Raw genomic sequence first — 19645 nt, forward strand, 5'->3', positions numbered from 1 at the left:
GCTCGGCAGCTGCGGCTTTGGGGGCCTTTTTTGTGACGTCCAGGGGTGTGGTTGTGGGCGGGGAATCGGGCGTGGCTTGAACAGGGCGGAACAGAATCCGCCTTGTTTTCCCAATGTGAAAATGTGGTTTTCCCCTTTGGGTGTCTGCGGGCTTACTTAGAAGGGCAGACAGAGTCGACAACAACTTGGGGTCTACAGGAGTGGCTTCCAGGAAGTGGAATCTTAATTCCGGCGCTGGACCCTCTGTCAGGCTGACCTCTGACCACACCCTAGTCCTCTTAACCAGAAAGAAAGCAGTGGAGAGGCACCCCGGGAGGTTATAGGAGCGGGAACAGACTTAAAAAGTCCCTGAGGTTGTCCAGTGCAGACACCCACATTCCATGCCTGGACTTTTGATCATGAGAGTTGGGGTTGGCAACATAGCTTGCAGAAGAGTGCGCGTGCTGTACCTGTGACCTGACCTCTAGGGGTGGGTGGTTCTGGCCCTGGATGTGCTGGTGACTGACCCTGCCTGTGGGCAGTCTGGAGGGCTACAGCTGCATCAACATCTGGGCTGGGAAGGGCCAGCTCCCTATCTATAACAGCACGTACAGGTGCTCCATCATCCTGTCCTGGTTGGGGATAGCAGGTAGACCTGTTTGGGGACAGGGAAACAGTGTCAAAGGTGGGGCTGGTTAATGTGGCCATGGAACAGCTTCACGTGGTTGTCCTTCCCCTGAGAACTCTGGGCTCTTGAGCTAGAAGACTTTACTGGCCATAATTTTGCCAGGGCTACCTGTATTCTCTGCCCCTCTTGCCCTTCTTGGCAGTGACTATCTTATGGTATCACCTAGTTGTCAGGACATAGCAAATAGCCCAGACCTTCCTCTCAGTGTGCCTGGGATTACCACTCCCACAGCATATACCTAGAATGCCCTGATGGACAGCAGGACAGAGCTCCCCTCTCTCCCTCCATGCTCCCAGGTGAGCCTGCATGTGGGCTTAAAGACATCCTGAATGCTGGGTGTTGAACATCTGGGAAGTTTACTGTTATGGCTTCTGGTGACTAGGGTCTCCTCACTTCTAGCCTGCTGTATTTAGACATGAATGTCATGACCCTAGGTCCCCAGTATCAGAGACTGGTCATCTGATCAGGATAGGCTAGGCCTCCTCAAAGCAAGGGGCTGTCCCTACCCCAAGCTGTAGGAGTGGCTTATGATGAACTTAGTCCTGGGCATTTTCTAGGAACAGGGCTGGGAGCTCTGGGGCAGGGATTATGGGACCATTTCTTCCCCATTTTGGAAAGCTGAGACCAACTGGGAGATAGAAACATGCTGATAATAGTGCTTCTGGGATTGCTGTCTTTGTTTTTTGAGACAGTTTCTCTGTGTAGCCCTGACTATCCTGGAACTTGCTTTGTAGTCCAGGCTTCTGGAACTTAGAGTCCACCTGGCTCTCAATGCTGGAATTGAAGCCATGTGCCATCACCACCTGCTGCACTTGTTTACTTTTGGGACAGTTTCTCAACACTGCGGGGATTGGCTTTTAACTCATTCTGTAGCCTGGATTGTTAAATGCATGGGATGCCAAGTGCCCTATTTCTGCTAGTGTTCCTGGGTCCAGCCATATCTGACTTTCCCCAGATGGGAACCTGTAGTTTTTTGCTTTATTTAGTCATCTGAGTTGGGCCTTTTGTCACCTGCCACATGTTTAGGTTCACAGTAACCTTGGATATTACCTTTCAAAATCAGGTCTTTGTTTATCTTTAAGAAGCATGGAATGAAAGGGGGGCGGTGGGGGACGGTGGTGGTGCACACTTTAATCCTAGCACTTGGGAGGCAGAGGCAGGCAGATCTCAGTGAGTTTAAGGTCAGCCTGGTCTACAGAGCAAATTCCAGGACAGCCAAGGCTACACAGAGAAACCCTGTCTCAAAGAAAACAAAACAAGAAACAACAAAAGAAGTGAGTCACTGGGCCAAGGAGATGGCTCGGCATGAGAACTGCATTTGGATCCCTGCATCAGGTAAGACACAGGTGTGGGGGTGCAGGTCTGTAACTCCAGCACTGGGATGGAGAGGCAGGAGGATCCCTGCGAGTCACTGGCCAGTCATCCTAGTGCAATTGAGAATCCCTATGTCAGAAAACAAGAGGAGGAGCCATTGAGGAAAAGAACTGATGCAGACTGCTGTCTTCTCCGTGCACACATGACAAGGCACACCACCATGTAACTGTCACACAGACTGTTGAGTTGGTCCCATACTATTTAACTCAGCCTGACCCAGTCTGCTGTCAGCTTTGTGTTTGGAGACAATGTATTTCCCTGTCTCAAGTAGCTCAGGCTGGCTGGCCTTGAACTTGCAGTGTAGCTGAGGATGACCTTGAACTCCTGGTCCTCCCTCCACATACGGCTGCTGGGATGACAGGTGTGCAGCACTATCGTTCACACTCTGGTGATGGTGAGGGAACCCTGGGCCTTGTGCATGCCAGGTGAGCGCTCTGCCTACTGAGCCACAGCCTGACCTCCAGGAGCATGGCCTCCCCAGTGACACACAACAGTGTTCATGTTATTACAAGTCCTCTTTCCCATCTCTGTTGGTATTTGTCACGTGGAAAAGAACGCAAAGCCAACTCCATCATTCGTTTCACTGTGCAAAAAGCCATACTTGAGGGAATAATCCACCCACTTGGGAGCCCCGAGGACAGGCCACTGCTCCCCTGGGAGGTCCTGTGCAGCTGGGAAAGGAGCCAGGGCCAGGTAGTAGGCTGGGCTGGGGTGGGCTGGGGAGGGTAAGGTGGACTGGGGTTCGGTTGAGAGAGTGCCTGTCAGTACAGAGCTGGTGCAGCATGCATGAAGCCCCAGGTTCTATCACCAGCACCACATAAATCAATTGTGGCTCACACTATAAGAATGGAAAAATAGAGCCTAACTCTCCAAAGACCCCAGGAAGCTAGAAGTTTAAACCTTAAATTCCAGACCCTGCCCTCAGCCAGTAAACAGGCTAAAGGTCACATTCTTTGTACAGGAAATGAGCTTTGTTACCCCACCCAGGAACCTGTGCCAATGCAAACCTCTGGGGCTATAGGAAACTGATTGGTCTATAAAGCATGGGCTTGGATGGTTTAAATTGATTGGTCTGTACTGCGCAGGCTCTGGATGCTATGAGATGATTGGTTTAAGATGTGCGGGCTTTGTTGTAATCCTATAAAAACTATCTCAATTCTGCCCTCACGGTCCTTAGTCCTCTGCCCCTGCGTGGCGCATGACTGTGGACCCCAGTGCACTGGAATATAAAAGACCTCATGCTTTTACATCAAGACCGCTTCTCCTGAGTGATTTGGGGGGGGGGACGCCTTTCCTGAGTGAGAGTGTAAAGGTCTACTCTCTACGGGTCTTTCAACACCTGTCGTCTCATCACTTGGGAGATGGAAGCAAGAAGATCCTCAGCTACTTGTGGATTCCCTCTCTTAGCTTGGCTTATTGCTAGTCAGCCTTTCTAAATTATCCCACCTACCTTTTGCCTCTGGGCTTTTTCCTTTTCTCATTTCTGTATATCTTATTTTAACTCTTATCCCATGGCTGGCTGGCCCCTGATGTCCTCTTCTTGCTCTGCCTTGCCTCTTCCCACTGATCCTTTCTTCTGTCTCACTATTGGCAGTTCAGCTCTTTATTAGACCATCAGGTGCTTCTTTGAGACAGGGTTCCTCTGTGACTTTGGAGCCTGTCCTGGAACTTGCTCTGTCGACCAGGTTGGCCTCAAACTCACAAAGATCCGCCTGCCTCTGCTTCCCAAGTTCTGGGACAAAAGGTGTGTACCACTAATCTTGGCTAAAATATATCTTTGTATAACCTTGAAAACATATCTAACTACCTTGACTATAAGTTTGATTGTTATAGATGGTTATTAACCTGTATTTCTTTATTGTTCTAAATAGCTTTTAAGAACTAAAAGTTTGCATTATACTTTAAGATCTCATTATGGATGGTTTTGAGCCACCATGTGGTTGCTGGGAACCAAACTCAGGACCTCTGGAGGAGCAGCCAGTGCTCTTAACTACTGAGCCATCTTTCTAGTCTCAAGGTACAATATCTTAGACAAGAAATAGAAACATAATACAAAAATAACTTTAAATTTGTATTAACATACAAAAAGTCCACATCAATGTAAAATATTTGAGACTGTTGGTTATTTAAAAGTAGACTCACTGGGTGGTGATGGCACATGATGCCTTTAATCCCATCACTTGGGAAGCAGAGGCAGGAGGAATTCAGTAAGTTCCAGGACAGCCAGGGATACACATGGAAACCCTGTTGAAAAACAAAACAAAACAAACAAAAAGGTAGACTCAACCCTTTTATTCCATCATTTTTATAGTATATTGCCCCCTTTTCCCTTCAGAAAGATATCCCTGAATTTAATCTCCTTTGTTCAGCTTTCTCCTTGACCATGTCCAATAACAACTTGTAACCAACCCATTTAAATGATGACAGATATCCATAACCCACCAAATGACCAAAAATCATCCATCCCATCTCTTGGGAATATGGGCATTGTGTTCTCTAGACTGGGGGCACTGGAATCTTTGAGGTACCTGAGATAATTGAGATAATGTTCAAATCCTGGGAGAGCTAGTTGTTGTCTAGTCTTGGCGCAATGGGAAATTGTGGGGCTTATCTGAAGTCTGGCTGGAGTAGTCTGTGAGGCTGGACCATCTCAGCCAGCAGCCTTGAAGCTGTTCTTGTAGAGCTCTGAGGAAACTGCAACAGAGGCACTGAGAGGCTGGACAACCTGGGCCACACATTTTCATTGGTGTCTGGTCCCCTGCTCTGAAAACACACACACTTTCAAAGTAACACACATATCTGCATTAACACAAGTATGGAATGTGTGGTGTGCACATGTCAGCTACAAAATGATTTCTGTTTTATGTTTGAGCAGGTAAAATATATGTCACCTCTCTTGTAGGTTTTTTTTTTTTTTTTAAAGGTTTATTCCTTATGTCTGTAGCCAGGATTTTCAGGGGTTCTCCCCTGATCTAAACTGTTCCTCTTTAGCCTTGAACAAATCCACAGCCTTTTGTTTTCAGTGGAAATAAAAGCATAACCTCTTCCTCAAAGCAATGCATTTTTAAATTTTAATTTTAAAAGGCATTTCTAAAGTATCTAGGTTGGTTTAATTCCACAATCCAATGTCTCTCAGCAGTTGCCATTCTCTGTTCATTAGAATTAGAAAAATTTAAAGTCAACTCAACACCATACAGGATCCAGACTCTATGTATTTCCCATCTTTATATGGCTTATCTTTTTTATATTTTATTCTCTTTTTGGGGGGGTGGGTTTCGGAGATAGGGTTTCTTTGGAGCCTGTCCTGAAACTTGCTCTGTAGACCAGGCTGGCCTTGAACTCACAGAGATCTGCCTGCCTCTGCCTCCAGAGAACTGGGATCAAAGATGTATACCACCACTGTCCAGTTATTTTATTCTCTCTTTAAATACTTTATTTACTAGGCAGTGGTGGTGCATGTCTTTAATCCCAGCACTTGGGAGGCAGAGGCAGGTGGGTGTCTATGAGTTCGAGGCCAGCCTGGTCTACAAAATGAGTTCCAGGATAGTTAGGACTATTATACAGGGAAACGCCCTCCCCCACCCCTCCCCCACCTTGGCCAAAAAAAAAAAAAAAGAAAAAGAAAAAGAAAAAAAGACTAACTCATTATTTATAAACTATTTTTTTCTATGACTGTCCGTACCTATTTTCTTTCTTTCTTCTTCTTTTTTAAACACAGGGTAATCTGGTTAGAAGTTTTTTCCATCTGGATCTGTCTTTACTGAACATCTGCTGTGTTCTCTGATGCTGTGAGACAAACTGCTATGTCAGCCACTAGTGTGGCTCAGCTTAGTGTGTCAGTAGTACTTGTGCGTTGTCTAGCAGATGGCTCCAGCCCACAGGCAGCAGCTGTACGTGGGCCTCTCTCTGCTCTCTCTGTGTGCCACTAAGCACAAGCCTCCCTGAGAGACTCCCTAGTTACATCTCTCTGGTTACTTCCTGTCTATTGGTTGCTTGCTCAACCTCTTGACCTATGGAATGTTTTTATTTAGTCCTGTTTACAACAATCTGAAAGCTCTTATATTAAAGGTGTGTGCTAGGACTGAGTCACAACTAGAAACAGGTTTTTCCAGTAAATAATGCCATCTTGGGGTTCTCAAAGTGATCAAATATCCTGCAATAGTAGGGCTACTTGTTCTGCATAGACAGAACCAGACTCTAGGCCAACTTTACCTAGAGCAGAATGCCTGTAAATACATCTCTATCTGACCTCTTAGTGACTGAGGCAGATCAGGCAAGGTCAGAAGGCCAGAAATTCAGCAGCACATGCTGAGCCAGAGGCCTTCATCTTGCTGGGACCTTTCTGCAGCCTGTCCTGGCTGGGCAAGGGGCTGGGCCCTTCAGTCACATGTGCTTTATCAAAGAGTTTCTATGCAGCCACAGCCTAAGCTTTACTGTGTACCTGGAATTGGACTGATTAAACTGAGTATGCCCTGAACATCTTTTCTCACGTTGTACTGTGTTTTATGTATGCTGACAGTGAACCACGTGGCATTAGACTTCTGAAGTCTCATCATCCAGGTTGATGAAGTCAATCTACCCAGGGTTTTCATTCTCATCTCTCTGAGGGGTTTGCTTCCCTGTTTGATACCTGCAGGGACACCCTCAGATAGCTGGGGCCATGGGGTGTCAAGGACATTCTGGTGATCTGTGACTGGTGCAGTGCCAGGAGGTGGGGAAGTGGTAGGCTCTTGCTAAGGAAGCTATGGGTTTGCATGGGGTGTAGGGACCAGACCCTCACCCAGCCCCCTACTTTGGCAGCCATGCTAGGCTACAGAAAAGTCCCAGCAAGATGTAGGCCTCTGACTCAGCAAAATGTGCTGAGCTTCCTGACCTTGCCCTTCCTCCCAGTCACTAGGAGGTCAGATACCCTCCATGTGGCAAGGAACCAATCAGAAGTTAGCTGGTGGACTCTGGGTGTGCTTTATAGTAATAATGGCATGACAATGGTGTACACAGCATAGTAACCACCCTGGGAGGGCCTATAGGCCCAGCAACCAGTTGACCAATCAACACAGGACAGGTTGCCTTTAATCCCAGTACTCTGCAGGCAGAGGCAGGCAGATCTCTGTGAGTTTGAGGCCAGTCTGGTCTACAGAGCAAGTTTCAGGACAGGCTCCAAAGCAATACAGAGAAACCCTGTCTCAAAAAACAAACAACAAGTGTTACATCTGTGTTACATACAGAATAATTGTTTATGTAAAGATATATTGCATTGTTAATTATGTAAAGGTATGTTTCTTGTGTTTATGCTACATTTGTTTAGCTATGTAAAGATGTGCTGCTGTTTTACTTTGCCTACCTGATTTAATAAAAAGCTGAATGGCCAATAGCTAGGCAGAGAAGTGATAGGTGGGGCTGGTAGGTAGAGAGAAAAAGGGGGCTGGAGGCCAGTCGGCCAGATGGGTAAGCATGAAAGCTGGATGGACAGTAGTAGATGAGCAGTAAATGAGCCTCAGGGCTGCACATAGATGAATAGAAATGATTAAGTTAAAGATAAATAAATAAAAGCTGGGCTTGAATAGAAGTTTTCCTGTGAAGCAACCCATGGGGGGGGAGGGAGGGGGAGGGGAGGAGGAAGCTACCCCGAAACAAGCCTTAGCTAAGGACCAGCATTCCTAACTAGTAAGTCTCCGGGTCATGATTTAGGGGTTGGTGGTACAAGAAAGCCTGCTACAAGTCCTGCCATCAGCAGAGATGTGTTGTCCTTGGGAAGATCCTCCCCAAATCCCCTCATCTTTGTTGGTCTCTAGGGTGAAGGGCTAGGGGCCGTAGCTGTAGTTGGTGGTAATGGACGAGGAGCTGCACACAGACGACCAGCAAGGTCAGGTCTTTTCAACTTTTATTTCTTTGAGTAGGGATGGCAGGCCAGTACAGAGGGGACTGAGCTGCGGGTTCTGGTCCTGCAGGGTCCACGCGGGGCTTCCTTGGGTGTGGGCCCCGTGCAGGGTGCCAGGACACTGGTTTGCAGGTCCCAAGTCCTGTCAGAACCTTCCCAGGTGACTGGGCGTGCCAGCGTCGTGGGCTCAGCCTACCGGTTTGACCTTGGCGATGAAGAGGGCTGCAGCCTTCTCCAGGAACTCTTCGCGGGCCATGGGGGCGCTGGGCCGCCGTCCAGTCGCTGCCCGGTCCAGGGCACGTGCCAGGCTGTCGGGGCCCAAGCGGGAACCGGCCTCTAGGTAGTGTGTGGGAGCCGCCGCCAGGTCTCCGGTGCCTAGCGCACCCTCGAGCGTGTCCAGCACAGCCTGGCCCACGCGCCGATCAGCTACCGCCAGGCCTGGGTCCTCCAGCAGCTGGAAGAGGGCACCGGCCCGTGCCACGAACTCCAGCAGCACGAAACACGACAGCATGCCTGCCCGGAAGATGCCCAGCGGCACAGCCTCGTGGTCCCGGCACTGGATCTTGCGTAGAAGTGGCGCCACCACCTCCTCCGGTGCCCCGCCATCCCTGCACACGCGCTTCAGCAGCTCACTGTATGTGCGCCCATCCAGCCCCGGCTTTTTCTTGCGGCCACTGGCGCTCAGACACTCATAGGCCACACTCACATTGTTGTTGAAGGCAGTCCTGCAGGGATAGCAGGGTGTCAGGGCTCCGCAGCCTGGCCGGCCACCGGGGCCTTTCCAGACCTCCCCAGCAATCCAGCTCATTTGTCTGCCCTCCCTCCCGAGCATAAAGGAACCCCAGATGTTTGCTTTCTTAAAGTGTATTTAAGGGGCTGCTGAGATTGTTTGGTAGATAGGCCTACACTTGCAGAAGACCTAGGCTCATTCCCAGCACCACATGGCGGCTCACAACCATCTGTAACTCAAGTTGCAGAGAATCTGATGCCCTCTTCTGGCCTCCCAAGCACCAGGCACACATGCAGGTAAAACACCTATACATAAACAATTAAATTTAAAAGTTCATTTAAGATGAAAGTGGTAGAGCAATCTTTGAATCCCAGCACTCAGGAGGCAGAGGCAGGAGGCTCTCTGTGAGTTTTGAGGCTATCTGATCTATAGAGTGAGACCTTGTCACAAAACCAATTAATTGCTGGGCGGTGGTGACACACACCTTTAGTCCCAGCATTCGGAAGGCAGGGGCAGGCGGATCTCTGCGAGTTCGAGACCAACCTGGTCTACAAGAGCTAGTTCCAGTACAGCCTCCAAAGCTACAGAGAAACCTCGTCTCAAAAAAAAAAAAAAAAAAAAAAAAAAAAAAAAAAAGAAACAAACAAACAAAAAAACCAAACAACAGCTAAACCAATTAATTATTAGTGCATATGAATGTATGTGTACCTGTGGTGTATGTGTAGGTGGCCAGAGGATGACCCTTTAAGAGTTGGGTCCCTTCTGTCTTCGCATGGTTTCCAGCAACTGAATGGATTCAGGTAGTGAGAATTCAGCAAGCACCTTTACTGGACAAGCTTTTGGGGGTTTCTGTTTGAGAAGGGTCTCATATAGCCCAGACTGATTTTGAATTCCTGATCCTCCACTTCTTGAGTGCACTATGTCCAGTTTATGCAGTGCTGGAACCAGTGGTTCAGGCATGCTAAGTGAGAGTTCTGCCAACTGAGTCCCACCCCAGCACATAGTATGCACTAGTAAGTGCCCACTCAACCAAGCAGCAGACTTGTTGGGGCATCTAAGGGATCATTCACTGCTCCCCCAGGGAACAGCCGGGGAGGGGCATCAGGGGCAAGGACAATCCTCATTACTATCACCTACACACCTAAGCCTTCCTGTGATGTCCTCATGCAGCCATCCTGTGACAAGCAAGCTGTTTGTTGTGAAGCAGTGTCTCTCAGTAGCTGAAGCTTGAGCCTTAAACCCATGATCTCTGTGCCTCAGCTCCATGGCTGGTTGTAAATGAAGTTTTATTGAGGCACAAAGTGGCCAGTTCTGACATGGATCTCTCAACTAAGAGCTAGTGAGCACAGAAAGTGTGTGCTGTGTCAGGTAGCTCTTTCCCTCACCCCAGGGTGGGGACCCTCCTAGTGGACCACAGTGGTGACCACAAGCGCAGCTTTGTGGGAAATCCAGGCTCTGAGTAGGCTGATAGTCTGACTGTAGAACCCAAAGAGTAACTGACAGTGGACCTTACTCTGGTCGTTGTGTGGCTCAGATTCACAATGAGGGTGGTCTGTTTCACCCTGACCTCCTGGGGCTTCCTAGGATGCCTCACCCTCTAGAGACCTTGGTGTAGTAAGAACTTAATAAATCTTAGCCAGCTGCAGCAGATGCCCAGAGAATGGACTGTGTGTCTTTTGTGAAGGTCTGTCAGCAGGGCCCCAGCTGTGTTAAGAGCCACGGAGACGCTGGGGCTATTTGTTATAGCAGCACAACATAGCTCTTCCTGACTGATACACAACCACCAGAACTCTTGTCCTGTTTCTACCTTCTCTGGCAGTGACCTCCAAGGGTACAAGGCCTAGGCCCTTGCTTGGTTCCTGGACCAGATCCAGACCTGCCTCTGAGTAATTGGCTTTCTGACAATGCTGCCTCTGTGAGCTTTGCTCTGCTTACCCAAGGAATGCAAACCGGAATTCTGCAACTCCAGATTCTTGGGAGGATGGACAACATGATCTTCTGCTCACATGGGAGGAGGGCCCCACCCACCTTGCCAAGCCCTTGGCTGTTTACAGGTACTTATGGCCTGGTACAAGGACACCCACCTCTCAGGTGGCTCACATCAGCTCCTGGGGATCACAGGATGAGTCAGACAGGTGAGGGGGCAGAGACACGGTGGTGAGCTCCAGCCTTGGTAGAGCATGGGCTATGGATCTGCTTTGCACAGACAGCTCTGTGCTCAGCACTGTGTGCAGGTAGTGGGAGCCCCTTCCTCCTCCTCCCTGGGGCACGGCTGGATGGGGGGGCACATGCCCCTGTTTCAGCTCTCTATACTCAGAGAGCTCCTAGTATGGAGGGGTGTAGGCAGGGATGCTCTTCAGCACCTTGCAGGATCTGGGGTGCCTCAGGGAGAACGGCTGTGGCTGAGGGGAGGCTTTCACTGGATCATCCTTCAATGTGACCAGCTAGTGCTTCAGTGATTTTTAAATCATTAAGTTATATTTGATCAAAAGAGCCCTAATAGAGTCACAAAATGACCCCCTAACAGCTTAGGGACAATATAGCCAGTGTACCTTCCCTGCCACCATTAGCAGCATGGTAGCCAGGAAGGTTTGCAGGGGTTTCATCTCATGGGTCTGACTCCTTCCTGGTTTGGCCCCTGGTAGCCAAGGCTTCAGTCATATTCTGGGGTGAACAGTGATTTTAAGTAGCTCTCATGGGTTGGCAGGGAGATGATACATGGGGACACCAGGGCCATGGCCTATAGAGGCTTGAGAGAGACTTGAGACGTGCAGCCCCTTAACTCTAGGGAAGTGGCTCTGCTGACAATTTGTTAGTGGCAGTGTTTCTATGTGTGGTGGCTCATGCTGAGCACTGCACAAGGACCTGCTCTCTACATAGACACAAATCATGGGTTCTGAAGTGGAGAGCAGTGACTGGGGCTTCCCTGGGGGAGGAAGAGAAGCCTAGTTCTGTGACATCAGATGGACACATTGGTGGTTTCACCCTTGGGTGCATTTCTGGGGACTTGATTGGCTTGCTGTTCTGAGCTGCCAAAGGTTAGTGGTATAACACTGGGTTCTGGGGTGAGCAGTTGTTGTAGAATATTAGTTTAACATGTGTTACATTTGTTTATGCTGTGGAATTCTTTTATGTTGCATTTGCTTAACTTTGTGAAGCTGTGTTACTTTGTCTGCTTAAAACACCTGATGGTCTAATAAAGAAGTAAGTGGTCAATAGCTAGGCAGGAGAAAGGATAGGTGGGGGTGGCATGCAGAGAGACTAAATGGGAGAAGAAGAAAAAAAAGATCTAGGAACAAGAGAAGGATTGATAAAAGAAGGGGCTAGATACTCAGCTAGCCACAGAGTAAGAGTGAAAGTAAGATTACAGAAGTAAGAGAAGGAAAAGGCCCAGAGGCAAAAGCTAGATGGGATAATTTAAGAAAAGCTGGCAAGAAACAAGCCAAGCTAAGATCAGGCATTCATAATTAAGAATAACCCTCCAGTGTGTGATATATTTGGAGGTGAGTGGCAGGCCCCCAGACAGCCAAGGAGTAAAACAATCAACAACAAGCAGTGACCCCAAGTTCATGTCCACACACAGCTCAGAATGGGCTAAACACCATTTTCATGGTTTCATCTGGATAAGATGAGGCCATGTCAGAGGAGGGCAGGTATGGACCCAGGGGCTGGCAGGATTAGGATACTGGCACAGAGGCTATGCACGTGGTGAAGGACACAGAGACCTGATGACATGGTCACAACCCTTGCCCCAGATAATCAGACGAGGCTGTGACTTCAACTCAGACAATGTGTCTATGTTAAATCACAAGCTGACTGCTTTTCATCTATGTGAGACTCTCTTGCAGACAGATGCCCCAGGAAGCCATTTATTCCTGTTTATTCTCTCCCTCCCTCCCTGGGGCACCTCAGTGTGCAGACCTGTGTGCTTCCTCCTCTGCTGATATGTTGTGGAATATTACTTTAACTATGTAAAACTGTGGTACATTTGTTTCTGTTGTGGAATATTTAGCATGCAAAGATGTGTTACATTTGTTTATGTTGTATTTAATGATGTAAAATGTGTTGTTTTGCCTACCTGATTGGTCTAATAAAGCTGAATGGCCAATAGCTAGGCAACAGAGAGACAGGTGAGGCTGGCAGGATGAGAGAATAAGTAGGAGGAGAAATCTAGGAAAAAAGAGCGAGAGAATTAAGGAGAAAAAGAGGGAGATGCCAGGGGCAGCCACCAGCCAGAAACAGGAAATAGGAAAGTAAGATGTACAGAGTGGGAGAAAGGTAAAAAGTTCCAAAGAGAAACAGGGTAAGTTATAAGAGCTACCAAGAAGCTAAAGTCAAGCGTTCATAACATAAGTCTGTGTCATGATTTGGGAGCTGGTTGGTGGCCCAAAAGAAAGTCTACCACACTGATAGCTTCACCCTCTGCTCACATCCCCACTGCAGTCTCAGCTGTAGACTGTCCACCTTCTTGCTTGGATTCCTCATCAAGTGACTAGCAACTTTACACAACCACTGGTCTCTCAGCCTTTATGACTGTGTCCCACCGACCGTATGTTTGTAACCCCCCTCTCCTGCCACATCAGCCCATCCTCCCCTTCCTGGCCATCATCTGGGGACACTGAGTGCTCTCCCCCTAGTGTAGAGATGTCTGCTCTGCTCAGACCCACCCCTACTCTGTTCTACTCTTCCAGCTTCTTTGGGACTCGGGGACGGAACCAGCAGGAATGTACGATGCCTGGACTTTTGACTCCCCTGGGCAAAACCGGGGTCACTGCTGCCTAACATCTTCTGAGTCTTTCTCCATGCACCCTTTGTAAAGCCACTTCCATGCTGAGACCCCAGACACCAGTTCACTCACTTTGTCATCTGCTGGTTAATGACCCCTACTGATCAGCTTCCTCTATCCACTGTGCAATGGGAAAGTGTCCCTCAGTCATCTTCTACACTGGGAATTTTTCCCACTGGGGCACAGAAGCGATTGCAACTGCTGAGCTCCAGGCCTCCCAGCAGGTTCACACCTGGCTCTAGACCAGCCTATGCCCTGCAGGTGCCCCCCTCAGGATTGCACTGCAGGGTGGCGCTTCAGTACACAGGCTGCCCATCTCCTGGACAAGCACCGCAGCTATTTATGCTCTGACTGCAGGGGTGGCGTCTTGGGCCAGGTCGTCGCTGCGCTTCTTGACCTCCAAATCCCTGGGCTGCGAGGAGAAACAGGGCAGGGCTCAAAAGTAAAACCCCTTAGGCCATAATCATCAGGAAGCTCCAGCAATATATGGACTACAACTCCCAACACTACCTACTAGGACCATAATCCCCAGTACACCCCGTGCATAAAGCTGCCAGAATCTACGCGAAGCATGCCGGGAGCTGTAATTCGGATGTCACACCGCTCTTAGCGGACCAGGCCCCGGAAAAGAGGACAGACTACTACTCCCGGATATGCCCCGCGCTGGCGGCAAGTTGAGCCCGCGCGGGGCCTGTCGGGAGCTGTAGTCCGGGCACCCCGCCCGCCATCGGTCCGCACCTCTGCGAGTGGTGAGCCAGGCGAAGGTGCCACAGTGCGCGGCCCAGGCGCTGCTGCTGCAGGAGGAGCTGGCCTGGGGGCTCCCCAGCGCCGCCGTTGGCTGGCGAGCGCAGGCCCATGTTCTCGAAGTAGTGCGCCAAGAAGGCGATGGGCTCTTCGGGCCGTGTCTCCAGCACTTTCAGTAGGGCCGCGCGCAGCATCTCCGTCACGCCGACCTGCCGTAGGAAGTCCTCCTCGCTCTCGGCTGCCGCTGCCGCCTGGGACACCGATGTCCGGCTGCTGTCCGCGAAAGTGGCCGCTGGTGCTACTGTCAGCCGCCGCTTCTCCACTGCCGCCATCTTTGCTGAGGGCAGCGGGACCGGAAGCACTGCCATAATTCACGGCGCGACAAGGCACTTTCCTTGGACGGCCATTTTTGTTAAGGGTAGAGGCGGCCGCGTCCTCTCTGAGTCTTGTCAGTGACAGGCACAGGCTACCTTTCCCTCTGTGCCCTAAGTGGCATTCTCTGTTTTCATCTCTTCTGGTACTCCGTGACTGGATATCTTAGCTTCGGTCCGGAATCGTGAGCTTGCCAGACCAGGAAGGGCTTGATTTCTGGTTCGAAGCGCTATCGCTCGCCATCTTGGTCGTGGGCAATTCTTCATAACCATGGTCTCCTAGCAACGAGGCTCCTTGGGTACCAGAGAAATCCTTGCCTGCCAAACCTGTGTAAGGCTTCGTCCACTGGGAATCTAGGACTGAGGGCGGGGTTCAGACCCTTTTCTGCGTTTAGTCTCAGACGTTGTACTCGGCTTGAACTCTGCCGGGATTTTGGCTTCACACTATGTCTCCTGAAAGGTTTAGCTCTCCTTGAGCAAGCCTTCACCAGATTCCCTTTCCTTCTCAAGGCTGTTAGTTACTCTTCCTGTCCACCAGGGGGTTTGTCCTTGCTGTATCTCTAGTACCTTCGCGAGTCCCTCTTCTGTTAACTCCATCCCCTTGCCCCCCCTTATGCCCCATTTTCGTGTTTGCCCAGGCTACTCTCCCACCTCGAGTACTTTTTTCGCAGGCCATTGGGTCTGCTAGGGCCTACCAAAATGGACTGGGATATATATGCCAGTCTCCAGGGACCCCGGGTGTAAGTCTGAGAAATGCACAGAGCTTCTCTGTTTTCACAGTACGACAGGACACAGCAATGACCAGATAATGGGATCTTTATTCTGCTCTGGGCCAGCAGCTGGAAGGAGCTTTTAGAAGTGCCGCCCATCAAGAAAAGGGGCCATACTCTTATCATCGTGACTGCCCTAAACCCAGCAGCTGGTCATTCTCCGATCCCCATAGTCTGGCACAATCGAGCTTCATAGGCGTGTGCATGAGGTGGTGTCTGGGGGAGGACTTGATCGGTAGCGTTTCCACAGGCGGTAGGCAAGGAAAGCCAGCATGAGCAATGCCAACGCCAAGCTGCCAATCCAGAGGGTGATGATGGAGGCTGAGAGAGTAGAAAGGCTGTCATGAGACCCTGTGCCTGCAGGCTCCATTGAGGGAACTGTACATAGGCCCATATTGTTTAAAAGTGGACTACCATCTTATTAATGTGTTTTAAAATCCAACCATTAAAACAGGTGTCGTGGTGCACATCTGTTATCCCAGCACTTATGGGGCTGAGGCAAGAGGATCAGGGTCACTTTCAGCTACAAAGCAAGTTTGAGGCCAGCCTCAGCCATCTGAAACCAACATTAAATAACTTTTTTTTAACCATTTATTTCACAGGATCTGCAAGGTGCTTTGAAGGCTAAGTGAACTCACAAGGAAACAGAGTCTAGGCATGGCACAAAAACCCAACTAGTGTTTTGTTGTTGTTTGATCTTTTTGTTTGTTTTTGAGGCAGGGTTTTTCCTCTGTGTAGCCCTGGCTGTCCTAGAACTAGCTCTGTAGCCCAGGCTGGCCTTGAACTCATAGAGATCTGCCTGCATCTGCCTCTGGAGTGTTGGGATTAAAGGTGTGGGCCACCACCATCCAGCCCCAACTGGTCCCAACTAGTGTTTTAATCCCATACTTCCATCCCTCCCCAGGTCCCCAGCACTTACAAGGTTTTGAGAACACCTGGCCAGAGACATACAGACTGGCTACCTGGCCCCCAGGATCCAGCCGGCACTGGAACCAGCCCTCAGGAATGGGACCTGAGGGTGGTATGCTTAGCCATGCCTGGGCCCCGACCTCCTTCTTGTGGTACTCTGCCAGGTCTCCAGGAGCCAGCGTCCAGTGCACCGTAACTCCAGGGCCACAGGGTGCCTTGCAGAGTAGTTGCCAGCCAGCTGACTCCTGGTCCTGATGGATCTGAGGATGGCAAGTTCCAGCGTAGCTCAGAGTCCTAGAGCTAAGCGTGGAATGAGGAGGGGTAGACAGCAGGGTTGTGTGGTTGGGGAGTTCAGTGGAGCTGGCCTCAGTAGTGTATGGTGAGGTCAGAATGTAGGGCTTGGTAGAGGTGGTGGTGGTGGGCTCTGGTGAGGTCCGGCTCTGTAGGACTGCAAACAGAAGGTTCTTCCTGTAGCCCTGGGCCCCTCTCCTGCCTCAATTTTTTCATCTGCATCCCAGTATTGGGACAGAATCTACCCCCCTCCCATCTTCCCACCCTTATCACTGAAGGGGCATGGGACATCATAGTAGAGTAGCTGGGGTCAGGAGATGCTGACACAGGCAGAGAATTTATTGGGTATCGGGTCCTATGTAAGTCTACTAGGCTGCTGCTTGCTTATTTATTTATTTATTTATTTATTCCTTTGAGACAGGGTTTCTCTGTGTAGCCTTAGCTGTCTTGGAACTCATTCTGTAGACCAGGCTCACCTCAAACTCAGAGATCCACTTGCTTCTCTCCTCCTAGTGCTGGGATTAAAGGCTAGACCACTGTTTATAAAGCACCTATTGGGCACAGGTTCCTATGAGTCTACTTGACCAGTGTTTATAAGGCACCTATAGTGTGCCAAATTCTATTAATCTGCTCAGCCAACATTTGTAGAATACCTACTGAGTGCTGGGACCTGCCTTGAGTCTACTTGACAGTGTTTATAAAATACCTACTGAGTGCTGGCTCCATCCTTGTCTTTCAGCATAGAATGGCCTTGGCAAAGCCAAGAATTGGGGAATGGAAAATGATGGAGATATCATTTTGGAGCTGGCACAGAGTAGGCCCTCATCTTTCGAATTTGTCTTTTCTCTGGCTGCCTCATGGGGCTGGTACCCTGACCAGTTCTTGTGGGTGTTCATAAAGATGGCTGCATTCCATCTTGGCACAAGGACAGAGTTCAAAGCTGTCAGCAAATCACAAAACCTAAAGGTCAAAGGTGTGGCTACAGAGGGATGTTTCAGCTGTCTTAGTCTAAATAACAACAGACCTGAATCTGAGGTGTGGCTACTCCTGACCTCAAGGCTAGGGAACAAGAAGTTGAATCTAAGGTGTGGTTACTGAACCCTTAGAATAAATGAGGAAGAAAAGTCTGTTTGTTCCATATACATGATACTGTGTTCCCCTTTTGGTTAAGGTATATAAGAGTAGTGAAGAATAAACTTGTGGCATTTCAGTATTGAGTGACCTGCCCTCCTGACCTTTATTCTGTCTCTCTGTCTTTCTTTATTGTCTATATCTAGCCTTTCCCTCATCCACACTCCCCCACTCAGGTACAGACGTGGGGCCTCTCAGCTGGCTCCAATTGCAGCCCCACCAAGGCTGCTTCCAACAAATTCTGTTGGGAATATCCAGGTGTGGACAAGCAATCCTGGTTCAAGCTCCAGAGCAGCTGAGCCTAGAGACAGGTGGGACACAGAGGACTTACCCGGAAGCTCCCTTCTGTGGGTCAGCACCACATTGGGTAGCTGCATGGTGGCCTGGCAGTAGAGGGCAGAAGGGGCAGGGGTCTCCAGGGCGGGTAACAGCCAGCGCTGTGTCACTCGGAACAGAGTCGTGACCTCGGCCTCCTGGGTCTCCTCCTCCTCTTGCTCTGGTTCCAGGGCCTCAGCACCCTCTAGACTCTGGTTTCTCAGTAACAGGGCAAAGGAGAGACTGTCCGGGCCTGCAGGCCAGATGTTGTGGGCTGTGCAGGACACTTCTCGGTCCTGTCCGGGTACAAGGGACTTTGGGGACACCACCAGCTGGTCTGGGAAGGCTGTGGATGAAAGGTAGGGCTCAGGGCTGAGTTTGAAGATCAGCGCTGGGCCAGGCAGAGGAGGTAGGTTTGGGGAGATGGTACCTTAGGTACCCGGGACAGGACAGGAAAGGTGGATATGTTAGCCTGCAGGTCTGGGGTGATGCTGTTAGTGTGGTATAAGGTTCTGATACCCCTGGGTAGGTAGCACCTAGAAGGGCAGGGTGGGCCTCACCATACACAAGGATCTGCACGGAGTGCTGGGAGCTTTGGCCCCCACAGGAGCCCACACACATACGCATGCCCGTGTCTGTCAGCATGCCTTGTATAGAGAGGATGCTGCTGCCAGGGAGGGTCTGCACATTGGCCAAGTCAGTGTCCAGGCCAAGCCACTGCACCCTGGCTACGCTCTTGTTACAGGGCAAGCTGCAGGTGAGCTGGAGCGATGTGCCATTGGCCACAGCCACCACAGGCTCAGGGGGATCCACATGGAGGAACTGGCCTGGGGGAAATAGCATTAAATCCACATTGGGGTGACTGGGTCTCAGATTCCAGACCTGACTCTAGGTTGAGACCCCAGGGCTCTAGACCTCTGCCCCAGGTGCCTGACCTTGATCAGAGCAGCTAGAACCCCCACTTCCCCGACCAGCTTCTAAAGCTCCAGGCTTTCACAGTACTCCCAAAGCCCCTTCCCTTATACCCACTCATCTGTCAAAGCCCCCTCCACTCCCCACATCCCTGCTCACCACTGCCAAGCTGGAAGGGTACCATGGCCATGGCCAGCAGGAGGGCCGGGCTGAACTTCATGCTGTCCCCTCTGTCTTGCGACTGCCAGGGGAAGCGGTTTAAATAGCAGCAGGCTGGCGACTTCCCGCTGTCTTGAGACCCTGCCTCTCCTTCCCCTCCTCCCAACTCCGTGGGAGTTTCCCTGGGGGCTTTCCCAGCCCGACCCCCACTCCACAAGAGGCAGAGACCTGGGAACACAGTTGGAACAGACAGGCAGGGAAGGTTTGGGAAGGTTCCAGGCCCCAGTTCTATGGACGGGAAGGCTGAGGCTAGAGGCTGGGGTCACCATGGTGGGTCAAGTGCATGGAAACCAGCCAGTCCTAGGCTGCTCCGCCCCGGCTGACTTGAGCCCTGCCTTCATTCCCACAGGTGGCCACATGGGGGTGGCATAGGGGCCTGGTCCGGTTCAGGATGGAGGGAGTCCCTTGTGGCCATGTGCATGAGGTGGGAGTGGTGGGGGGTTGGGGGTTTCTCCTGGGACTGAATGTCAGTGTCTGGGACAAGTCACCAGTTGCCCCCTGAATTTGTGCCCTTTCATTGCATAAGACTTTGCAGGCCTGACAGAGAC

At 50.3% G+C, this 19645-nt stretch overlaps 2 protein-coding genes across 2 annotated transcripts; both read right to left on the reverse strand.

Annotated features, from left to right (window-relative positions):
* Positions 1-7905: 7905 nt before the first annotated feature.
* Tpgs1 (tubulin polyglutamylase complex subunit 1) lies at positions 7906-14598 on the reverse strand. Its single transcript, XM_051177463.1, has 2 exons — positions 14174-14598; positions 7906-8644 (listed from the first exon to the last, which is right to left on the reverse strand). Exons 1-2 carry the CDS (start codon positions 14545-14547, stop codon positions 8107-8109), a joined length of 912 nt encoding a protein of 303 aa, XP_051033420.1. The 5' UTR covers positions 14548-14598; the 3' UTR covers positions 7906-8106.
* A 773-nt stretch (positions 14599-15371) lies between these two features.
* Positions 15372-19288, reverse strand: Madcam1 (mucosal vascular addressin cell adhesion molecule 1). The gene is made up of 5 exons (XM_051177464.1): positions 19038-19288; positions 18527-18793; positions 17983-18312; positions 16240-16677; positions 15372-15641 (listed from the first exon to the last, which is right to left on the reverse strand). Exons 1-5 carry the CDS (start codon positions 19096-19098, stop codon positions 15511-15513), a joined length of 1227 nt encoding a protein of 408 aa, XP_051033421.1. The 5' UTR covers positions 19099-19288; the 3' UTR covers positions 15372-15510.
* Positions 19289-19645: the final 357 nt, after the last annotated feature.

The sequence above is a fragment of the Phodopus roborovskii genome, unplaced genomic scaffold (genome assembly GCF_943737965.1).
Source record: "Phodopus roborovskii unplaced genomic scaffold, PHOROB, whole genome shotgun sequence".
NCBI lineage: Eukaryota > Metazoa > Chordata > Mammalia > Rodentia > Cricetidae > Phodopus > Phodopus roborovskii.

Excerpts from the sequence above, each read along its gene's own strand:
- Tpgs1 (XM_051177463.1), bottom strand. The coding sequence starts at position 14,547 with ATGGCAGTGCTTCCGGTCCCGCTGCCCTCAGCAAAGATGGCGGCAGTG. Across the intron at positions 8,645-14,173 it reads CTGGCTCACCACTCGCAGAG|GACTGCCTTCAACAACAATG; the intron begins GTGCGGACCGAT and ends CTATCCCTGCAG.
- Madcam1 (XM_051177464.1), bottom strand. The coding sequence starts at position 19,098 with ATGAAGTTCAGCCCGGCCCTCCTGCTGGCCATGGCCATGGTACCCTTC. Across the intron at positions 18,794-19,037 it reads ACCCTTCCAGCTTGGCAGTG|GCCAGTTCCTCCATGTGGAT; the intron begins GTGAGCAGGGAT and ends TATTTCCCCCAG. Across the intron at positions 18,313-18,526 it reads CGTGCAGATCCTTGTGTATG|CCTTCCCAGACCAGCTGGTG; the intron begins GTGAGGCCCACC and ends TTTCATCCACAG.